General features: G+C 41.9%; 1 protein-coding gene across 1 annotated transcript; it reads left to right on the top strand.

The window, feature by feature from the left end:
• Positions 1-1,674: 1,674 nt before the first annotated feature.
• On the top strand, positions 1,675-8,847 carry c1ql4a (complement component 1, q subcomponent-like 4; the record flags this gene model as incomplete). The annotated part of the gene is made up of 2 exons (XM_079180861.1): positions 1,675-2,223; positions 8,668-8,847. Exons 1-2 carry the CDS (start codon positions 1,678-1,680, stop codon positions 8,845-8,847), a joined length of 726 nt encoding a protein of 241 aa, XP_079036987.1. The 5' UTR covers positions 1,675-1,677.
• Between the last annotated feature and the right edge of the window lie 2,929 nt (positions 8,848-11,776).

The following is an 11,776-nucleotide window of genomic DNA, read 5'->3' as shown; positions in this document are numbered from 1 at the left end:
AAAAATGCTAGTATGATGTAAAGAAGAGAGAGAAAGACAGAGAGAGAAAGAGATAGAGAGAGAGAGAGAGAGAGAGAGAGAGAGAGAGAGAGAGAGAGCGAAGGGGAGAGAGATCTAACAGGTGTCGACGAGGGCTGCCCATGGACCACACTGCGATAAGCGATACACTCTCAGCCACTCTGGATGGGAGCGTCTGGTTGCCGTGCGCCCCTCATTTGGAATTGCGTCAAAGTGTTCTAACAGGTATTTTCTGGGCTTAATTTCCTCTGGAGTTAGCTGCATTTAAACTCTATTTTCTACCTGGAAGGAAACGAGGGGATTAAGCGCTGATTAAGAAACTCTCACCACTTTCCTGGCATCTCCCGCGCGCCCGTCGGCTATCCGGCTCTCCATTTAAAGTCCTTCAGTCATTGTTGGTGGGACGTGGACGGAACGGATTCACAGAAACATGTTATCTGCTTCAAAAATATCTGTGCATCAGAAAGAGCAGATGGTGAGTTTTCTTTGTCTATTTCTTTTTCTTTTAACTGTTTCAAATTCAACCAGAAATATGTTCATCGTGCATTGTAGATCATCGCGTATTTTATGTAAATCAAATGTATGCTCAAAAGAAATACAATAACTAAATAAAATGATAATTTTCCTTGTTGAAAAAAAAAAAAAAAAAGAATACCATCTTAATTTAAATATACCTTTTTATTTTATCATTTGATTTTAATCATTCTTTGAATGAATGCATATATATTACAGTTAAATGCTGTATATAACAATAAGGACAAATCAATTTAGGGTGTCTGTGCTCTCTTTGCTCTTTTTTCCAGATGCAGATATAACCAGTGGAGGAATCTATTAAAAGGCTTATTGGCTTCCTGAAAACGGCACATTTTTTATGTGGACAGTGACATGTGAATTGTGTCAGGAAAAGATATCTGATCTCTGAACTTTTGTCACTTACAGTCATGGCATTAAGTGAAACATCCACATGAAGTGAAATCCTGCGCTTTGTAAGGAAGGGCTTGAAAGATGATTTTTCTTTGAAAAAACTTTAAATTACCCTTCATCCAGCAAAACACAATACAACAATACCTCCACCCCCTCTTCAATGAGTTGAATTTGGCACCATCCCTCGTTTCAGCATACTTTTAATAAGCTTGGCTTCCACAACAACCCTCTCAGTGCCAGTCATGGTTTCTGTCTGATGCTGAAAAATAAACTGAACTGGAGGAAAACGAGGGAAGTCAAAACAATTTCAACGAGACTTAATCAGTTAAATTGTGTTTTTTCTAGTGTGTCACCTCAAATCTGAGAAATCCAGATTTTTGTGCTTATTTCCTTGAACACGGCGAAGTGTAAAGTTTTCATATTTTTAGGCTTTGAAATATTGTGTTCCTGGTCCCTTGGACGTGTCTACCATTTTTCAAGGATCCTCTCATCCGCTTGATTCCTTACTGGCTGTCTTCCACTTTGCACTCTCTCTCATACTTAGCGCAGTGATACACCGCTTTCCTTCCACTCCTCTCTACATCCTTCTGCACCTCTTTATACCAAACTGGTTCTCTGAGAGGCTTCATCCTGGCCGGCACTATTCCAGCCAAGGGGGAAGAGGACTTCCTGACGCTGGCCGCTTCACGGCTCAGCCGCAGGAAACGCGTCATTGGAGCTGCTGTAGGTGTGGCCATGGTACTAATACTGTTGGTGGCCATTCCCCTGCTGGTCCATACAACCAAAGGGGGGAACGCCGAAAATGCGGGGAGCCATTTTGAAATGCTTGGAAGCTGCAGGATGGTTTGTGACCCCTACGCTACGTCTCAGCCTGGCCAGGAGCTGACAGCTGCGTCTCCACCACCCCAGGATTACTCGGGGAAGAAGATTAAGCCTGGCTTTCGTGGGCCTCCAGGGATCCCTGGCCCTCTAGGAGCACGTGGACCCCCTGGAGAGCCAGGCAAACCAGGACCACAGGGGCCCCCAGGTCCAGGTCCTGGTGGCTATTCTCCCTCACTCTACACCCCCAAAATTGCCTTTTACGCAGGGCTACGCAAGCAGCACGAGGGGAGTGAAATACTGAAGTTTGATGACGTGGTGACCAATGTAGGCAACTACTATGAGCCCAGCACCGGCAAGTTCACCTGTCCTCTGCCGGGCATCTACTTCTTCACCTACCATGTTCTAATGAGAGGTGGTGATGGGACCAGCATGTGGGCAGACCTGAAGAAGAACGGACTGGTAAGTAAATGTGTGTGTGTGTGTGTGTGCATGCAAGGTGTGTGTACAATAGAGGGTCTGCATGTATGTGTTTGTATGTATGCACACACACGACCATGCAACAGATTTCTTTTTCACAGTTGACCATCCTGTGTAACCATTGACTCGCATTCACCTCAGTAACATTGAGCTCTTCAGATTCGGAGCACATTCCACTTAGCAGGTGGCAACATGACAGCCAAAGAATGAAAGAGCAATCTTTCTCCTCATTAATGGAAATTCATGCTATACAGTCTAAAATCACAGCTACGGATATTTGCATTCTCATACACACTTTGGCTAAATGACAAGTGGCAGAATGCCGCCGCCGCCAAAAGGAACAGTCTAATTAGTAAGTATCATACACAGAGCTTGATTATCGCCTAAACAGAAGTGCAAAAGAGCACAGGAGAAATGTCTGTCAGTACGTGGACCAGTCAGTTTACATCTCAGCTAAATAAATAATGAATGTAAAATTGACAGTCCACTCATCCACTCGCTCATTCCCCAGACACTAATTAAAGACACGGGCTGATGGGGGGAAGAGGATAGGAGAGGTGGGATAAATCACAGGGAATTCACCAGAGGACTCCAGATTCAGGAAACATTCTTCAAGTTGTTTTTTTACATTCATTCATTCATCAAGGACTTCAAATGCAAATACTCTCGGCTCAGACCTCCCTTTCTAGACATGTATAGTGCACCAAGGACTCTTAGGCCGTGCACATGGTCTAATACACGCTCATACATACTGTGTGGTTTAATTAGACAGTTGTAAATAAGGTTGATTTAGAATATTCCATTTCGATTTGGTGCCACGAAGGTGAATATGTGTTTAAGGCTGCCTATACTTCATGTCTTATATTACCATTCAAGCCATCTCAACCCGCTCAATAATTTCACATCTTGAATTAGACACCATGAACACCCGCTATACTTTCCTCTCCTCACCCCTCCTCAGCTTGTTTATTGATTCTCCATTAATTATCCTTTCACTCAACTCAATCATTTAACCCATGGTCTATCTGACACCCGTCAGGATTCCTCCTTAAACAGTTGTGTTGTAAAGCGCTCTCCGAACAAGGGTCTAAACAAACAGTGCTTCTTGTAGATGACAATGGAGTGTCTATAAAGTGCTGAGGCTTTCTTGGATATTTTGTTCTGCCCACTGGGTATGTTTTAAACCCAATAAAGAAGGATTGCCATTGCCACAAATTGCCACCTTCCCTTTTGGCTTGAGTCGTAACTTTTACACCATAACAGATACGGTCGTTTGTAACGTTGGGTTTGTTAGGCAGCCGGTCCTCCTGCACGTCTCGGACAGGTTCAGCAAGAATGAATGAAACACGAGAGACTTGACATGACATAGACATGCCGAGGCGTCCACTCTGAGACAGTGAAAGTGAGTAGCAAAACAAGACAAGTGAGTTGATGGAAAGATCAGGGGTGGAGCAGAGGAAGATGGATGACTTAATGGAGGCGTGGAGACAGTGGGCTGGTAGACGAGGCATCGGGGAGGCTGGTGGTGAAGGCCGCGATGAGATCAGGCATGATGACCCATAGACACCCACTCAACATGTCTCGGCTTGATAAGTGATCAAGGTCGGCCAGAGAAAGAGAGAAAATTGGTTTACAAACTGTATTTATGCACCAATTGTAGGGAGTGTGAAGTGAAACAGTGAATTAATTAATTCTGGATACCAATAGTTTTCCTCTAGGACTTGTTAGAACTCCGATTTCTTTGCTAATGATGTTTAAATAGGCACACTGCCTTAGAGTTGGACTCCTGTGACATGAGTGTGGTATGATGCGATGCCAGGACCTCAGGAGGATGTGGTGACTGTGGCAGGGCTTCTATGGGATTCCTGGATCCAATACTTATTACCTTTACTAAATCCCCACTCTGTGAAGCCTACCTGCTCACACTTCAATCTAACTTTCACAAATCGTCGCAGCATCATGACAGGGTTTCAGAGTTAGGGGATTTGTGATTGAAGAGGTTCACACTTCAGTTGCTTCCATGTTTGTAATGCAATGGTAATTGACTTACAGTCCAATTCCAATGTATGATGTGAATGTTTGCGCAACACTGTTAGACCCCATTCACCCCTTTTAAATGTTAAATGCATAGTTATGAAACAGAGGGCACACAATGCCAAATTTGATAACCCAGTTGGAAAGATGATGCATTTCATGCATCACTATAATACTCAATGATTGAATATTGATTTAGCCTTACTCAAAACAAATAGTTATAAATGTACTTCCCGATTGGTGCCCGTGCTATTATAAATGTGTTTAATCACTCTATTCCTAAATCACAGTCAAGGATATTATGCGTTGTATGCTACTTAATATTCCAGATAGGTGGCAAATGTTATTAAGACGGTCTATGCTAATGTGTGCATGCTGGATGCTACGAAGGCTGGTAATACGTCATGCGTTCCTTCTCAGCAATCCCTTCCTTTCTCCTCATTAACTGGTTGGCGAGCTGTTCACCTACTTATTCATATTCCCATAGTGCACCACTGTATATCTATAATAAATAATATATTATTATGTACAATGTAGACAAATAGATACTGGCTCGGCTCCCATTTAATTTTCCCTTCTTTTTTTTCCACCAGACTCTTTTAATAGCTCAGTTAAAGGTCAAGTTATTTCACACAGTATAGTGTTAAAATGTCATCGCTTGCTGTAATGACCGGTCCCCTGTATTAACTTTCCCAGTACAGAGACATAGATATGCTACAGGTGAAAGATAATAATAAAAATAAGCCTCAGAGTGAGGGAAAGTGTTATATAAAGATATATATAAAACAGAATTTGCTGTAAGAAGATAATTCAGACAAGATGATGTCTTTCAGTCCATTGAGATCTAAATGAAATATACAAATGTGCCTCAGATGAAACACATAATTCAAATATGTCAATCCCTTTCACACTGTCCGAAGGTCTTACCATTATAGCGCAGCCGACTACAGACTGTAGCACTGAATGGCAGGTAATAGCAATCTAAGGTACGGTTCAATGCTACAGTTGCTTGTGGCCGCGTAATCCCTGGGCTCCCAAAGGAGAGGGAAAACCTATTCAATAAATATTCTATTTCCACAACATCGCCCCCCACCACCCATCACCAACCCTCCTGCCATGTGCTGGAGTCCCTTAGGTAAGTTTAACAGCTACTTTTCTATTGTCTCCACTCTAAGAGGTCAGTATATCACAGTGAATGAATCTTGTCAGTTTTATTACCAGTGGAGCACAGACCCACCGATAAAAACAAGGCTTCATATACCCCCACATCTCACCGGTCTCACAAAATAGCCTCGCTTGATCAGTCTGTTACTCTAGGCCCCCTCCCCTTTCCTCAACCCCCTGGCCCTTGTTTTTGTTTCTTCCCCCTCTCCCTTTTTTTTGTCTATCCTTGTCCGTCTTCGGTGCTGCAGCTCCACTTGTACAGACAATGACACTGCAGCTACTCCCCACACCTCCACCACCCCTCCCTGCTCCCTCCTCCTTGCCTGTGGCCCCCTCTGCTCCCAGGCGTGTTTACTGGAGGCCCTATAATGAAAGGGCTAGGCAGAGACAGACACAGCTACAGGCAAACCCTGGGGGCCCCTGCCTCACGGCTCACAACCCTTCAAGCTCCAGGATCAGCACAGTGTGCTGCCTGGTTCACATGGATCAGGCTGTGTCCTCCAGCCGTGTCCCTCTCCTCCGTCGGCTTCCTGTCCTAATCCCACCACGGCTCTCCGTCTGTCTGGCATCTGCATTAATGGATGGCTTTGCATTATTCCCTCACGCACAGGAACATCAGCTGAAGCACCAATTCACATATTGTATATTGGCAAAATGACATCTATACCGACTGACGAATATTATTCTCTTGTGTGAGTATTCAGCCGCACTTTCATGAATTAAGTCATGAGAATCTGAGAAGACCTGAGGGGGGAACGATCTCCCTACATCTCCCTGGGTTGCACTGTTTGGATAAAATAATGAGCAGGATGACATATGCCTTGTGTCGATAGGAAGTCACAACAACAGCATAGCTGTCAGCTGCAGCCAAAGATGCAAATTTGATATTGGCTGTCACTACACATGTCAAGCAGAACAACAATATAACCTTTTCAGATGACAATGGATTGGTGTCGTTATTTGAGAGATGGTCCAAGGGGCCAAAGAAGAGTAGATTAAGTTCATTGTTTAGTTATACTAATTGGGCTGCCTGGGTAACACAAGGGTACCCAAAATAAAATAAAACATGATATGGCTCTGATCATATAACAAATTATCATTACTCAATGTTCATTATGAACTGTTCACAGACAAAGCACTCAAAACCGCTTCAGTAGATGACTCAAAGATCACATTTTGCCCCGATGACACACATACAGACTCACAAGGTGAAGACGACACCAGACACACACTGTCATGGATATAAAGGATGTCAAATAACAGAAGTGATAAAATAATTCAACTGCCAGATTTATTGGTCAGCCTCTTAACCACAGGACGATGTAGTGTCTACACACAGCGGAATCTTTTAACATTTTGTGGCTCTACACCAGATAACCACAGGCACAAAACACAGTTTATATTTATAGGACACGGGTGCATTGAGCATGTCTGCATTCCATATATCTCATACTGGTTTTATATACAGATAACCATACCTTACACTATATAAATTAATTATTATATGATTTTAATAATATACAGTTTTTTTGTTGTATGAACAGGCATGTCTTTCACTTCTCCACATCCCAGACAGTCTCTGTACCTGACTTTCAATTCCTCAACTTTTTCCAAGCTGAAGCAATGTATTACAATTCTATTTTTGTTTAAATAACTTGTACTACATGATACGGCTACAGTGCACACTTTGTCCATTGAAATGATAAAAGCCGAATAGCTCTGCAGTGATAATTATAGCTGTTTTAGGCAGAGGCAGCCTAGGATGCCTAAAAACACCCCTGTGGACTACAGAATCTTAAATCTAACAAGACAAGACTGTTGTAGTAGTGTAACAAACGCTGTGGTTGGTTTTTATGTGTGGTTATTGAGCTGTGAAGCCTCAGGAGATTGACTTCTCTGCACCCTTAATCAATCTGTTTTAGACCGAACAGGGAGATGCTTAACCACTGGTCACCAACATGCAGTATCTCGGATGCAACATCCATGACCTGCATTTAATTTAAGGAGAAGACCTACAGAGAGTTTCCATGAAATTGAACACAACACCAGGGTAGATAGATGGTGAACAATATGGCTGTCAGACAATGGCAAAATGGATAGGTGCACAGGGATAAGAGCATACTTTTTCTGTGACAGTAATTCAGGCCGTGTTGCTCAGTGATTGACTGTTTTCAAATTGATGCATGCTCGTTGGGGAGAAAGAGGCCCCAGTGATGGGAATGACATGATGGTAGTTGAGTTGCAGATCATATTCTTTGGCTGTCATGGAGATGTGAGTGTCTTGTCTGGCTGCTGACACGGATTGAGTGCTCCCACCGTAGATGGACAGTGAGCCAGACACAAGGCCACCGATGGCTGACATATGTCTGATGATTCGAGCCGCTACACCAGAATTATTGATACACCCTACTTAGGAAGTTTTTAGGAATGCAACTTAATGTACAATTACACTTTTTCTATCTATCTATACCTATATACAGACACTATTTACTCTAAGCCCCTGACATGTACATGCCAGTTTAAAAAAACCAAAAAAGACATGAAATAATGCAGTGATATGCTTGCTATGTTGCAATCCAAGCATGTGTATTTAAATCTCTACAATGAGTAAACCCAATTAAATGTGTTAACAAACAAGTAAAGATCCACTGCTGCTGGGTCAATAACACCGAACCCACACAGAGCATGCAAATGTGAAACTGTCTAGCTTCGGCATAGCTACTCAATATCATGCATATTGAACTGGCCCTAGGATCACAAGCAACAGGTCAATAGCTGACGTGGATAGTGATGCTGTTTCTCGGCTGAGCTATGGTTTCCCCGTGGACAACCTGTTGTCCCCAACGATTCCGCTTATCTCCACAACCCATTCAGATCTCCATCCTCCGTCCAGCTGCGAGCCTCAGCCACAGCTGATCAATAACAGGCAGAGTGGTCGTGTTCTCATTCCACCTTTGGGGTCACAGGTCACAATCTCATCCATCTGTTTATCCAGCATGAATGCAGAAGTGATGTCATGCTCACGAGTTGTCTCATCTGAAGGCTGTTAATAATTGATCATGATCCAGCCTGAAAAATAAAATGTGATAAAGGGATGAGATAGTGGTTTTGGTTAAAGAGCTGCTGAGCTCCTGGAGCTGTTGAATAAGTGGCGGTGACATTTGCAAGTGTTTGTTCAGTTTCCTCCATGTTCTAATTGTCAATGCGTATGTCCTCTGTGGGTGACAGGTAAGAGCCAGCGCCATCGCTCAGGACGCTGATCAGAATTACGACTACGCCTCCAACAGTGTGATCCTGCATTTGGACGTGGGTGATGAGGTGTGTGTGCAGCTGGACGGCGGGAAGGTCCACGGAGGGAACACAAACAAGTACAGCACCTTCTCCGGTTTCCTCATCTACCCAGACTGAATCTAATCCTTCCTCGCGTGGAATGGCCACCAACACACACTTAGACATAAACACACTTACACAAGACATGTACGTATGCCAATCAATGCACATATACAGACATGCAGACTCTCGATTACAACATGGACAGACAAAAATATACACACACCAAAGCAAGCAAACACACACATACAGACATGCTGAGATTACAAACAGACTACAAAGGCACGGATCGAGTGAATGTCAAAGATAAGTGGAATTAAGTCGAGTTGCGTGATTTTGAGCCAATCATAAGCAACTGCAATTAACGGCGCCCTTTGTGCAAATATGAATAACAGAAGATGTATAGTATAGGTGCACATAATTGCACGTTGCGGCTCGGAAATATCTAAAATACTTTAATGTGTTCCATATTAACGGACATTGTGAGAACTAGAATATAACAATCACTATCAGCATAATTGTTTTTTAATGCAATAATGGTGTTGAAGGTGCCATTAATCACAATGACTAAGCTGAGGCAAACACATGGACTGTATTCCAGTCTTTACCTTAAACATTTCTGCTCTTCATTCCAGTGACCTCTGACTGAATGGCCTGCCTATGTTTTGCAACTCATCATTGTGAAATATTTTTTTCCCTAAAGTGAATTACACCAGTTGAAATGAAATCCCTGTTGTGATTCACCCTGCATTGAGGCCATACTGATCAAAATAAGGCCTTCTGAATAAACACAGATGTTTGACCTCTTTCCTGTTTCCATCATGAAGCAGGATATCGCAGCAAGACCTATTATAAGGCATCGCATTTTATGGATGGCACTTGTGTGTGATGAAGTTTTAATTGCCAAGTGCATTATTGACAATATTGTGTGTGTGTGTGTGTGTGTGTGTGTGAGTGTTTGGGGTCAGTAGTATGAGTGGATACATAGATATTGTAATATAATGCAGCAGTGTTTTACTTACATTAAATGTTGTACAATACATTACAGGCACGTTACTGTAATTACACTGCCATACCTACTTAGTACTTTATTTTTGAGAAACCCTGTCCAAGTATCATCATATGTATCAACACAGTAATCCTGGGATGGGCTAACTGCTATGTTGAAAAGGCCGAGTACAGAACTGCTATTAAAAATATCTATACCTACCATGTCTGTGTTCTTGCATGTTGTTTTGGCATGGTGAAGGTCGGGGCTAAATAAAAGGTATGCATGTTCAACATAAATCGTCAGAAATGCATGCAGACCTTTGTTCGGTTTTAATTGGAGTGACCACTTGGACCGACTGTGGAGAATTGGATATACGACATGGCTTCGTGGACTTACAGCTGAGATCGAACCAGCAGTGGCTGACCACAGCCTCGGTCTGCTACAACATGGATTTCCAATATGTCGTAAGATACTGTTAAGACACAAACATTAATACCGCTATATTGATCTCTGCTCATAATACACCCAGGATCTACAAAATCCAGCCGATGTTTACAAGTTAAATCTTAGAATATAGTCATCAATTGTACAAACAAACCAAATTGGTTCAGTGTTTGATGGATGAGGCTTGACATTGTTTATTAGACTTTTGACCCAAGATCATTTGTTGGTGAGCCCACTAATAAGAAATAAATCCAGGGAATTTGTGAACATTTCCTTAAATAATATTGGTACATTTCTCTCAATTTACTGATAATCCCACGCTGATTTTATGGAAGTCATGCTGTGCTCGTGCTCTCTTACACACACTTATCCAGCCTCTTTGAGAAACTATATTTCTATACACACACACACACACACACACACACACAAAGTGAAAAAAACTACTTTATCACTTCCTAAATTAATTGATTAAAATTAATGACTTTTCATTATTGATTAATTTTCTTGATTAATCGGTTTATTTTTTAGTCTATTAAATGTCAGAGAAAAACTCAACCATGTCCATGACAATTTCCCAGAGTCTAAGATGACTTTTTCAAATGTCTTGTTTTGTCTGACCAACAGCCCCAAACCCAAAGACATTCAGTTAAATACCATTAGAGAAAAAAACAAGCAAATCCTTACATTTGAGAGGCTGGGGCCTGAGGATATTTGGATTTCTTTTCCATGAAAATGTAATATTTTGATAAATGGTTTAAAGAGATTAACCAACATCTTATTCTGATATTTTGCTAATAATCAGTATTATAGGTGTATTTTTTTTTCAAATTAAAGAAGAAAGGCAATACGTATACAAGCTAGGTTATTGTATATTTAATTAACTCACCATTAGCTCTTTATTTAAATTAAATATTTGTAATACATTTAGTCTTTACGTTTATGAATGGTCTATAAACGCTACTTTGTTACACTTGGCATGAAAGAACTGATGAACACCGAGTATTAGAACTGTGGGTGTGATTTCAAATTACACATAAAACTAAAAGATACAAAACTACAGGCAGTTGATGAAAAAGCCCACACTATGCATCGTTTTCTAGTTAATGTCACCAGTTCATTCAAGGGATCCCAATATTGCCACTTTAACAGTTCCTTAAAAAATGGAGAGAGAGTGAGAGACGTCATCTCCATGTTTAAGAAAATGAATCTTGAATACCTCTTAGATTACTGGCAAAAAGTAAAGTGTCTAATTAGAGAAGAGAGCTGACGGCATTCTTGACTTAAAGGATTTGGTGAATCTGTTGCTCCTGAGCGGAGACAGAGGGATGTAGCCCGAGCCATGCCTGGGCCCAGCCCCCGGCTCTCTCTACTGGCAGATTCCAGTTGAAAGTTAATTGGACGGGGAGAGGTCTGAGACAGGCTGCGCTGAGGCCCATTAGCGATTCCCCTGTCGAATGCAGAGCCACGAGGATCACAGACTCACAAATAGGAGGATTAAAATAATCAATAGCCTTGACTTCCATCGACCACACACATACACACCGAGTAATTAGTGGACAACCTATTCAGCAG

This window comes from Pholis gunnellus (assembly GCF_910591455.1).
Source record: "Pholis gunnellus genome assembly, chromosome: 2".
NCBI lineage: Eukaryota > Metazoa > Chordata > Actinopteri > Perciformes > Pholidae > Pholis > Pholis gunnellus.
Note: the sequence above shows the minus strand (reverse complement) of the source record. Positions and strands in the feature narration are given on the sequence as shown.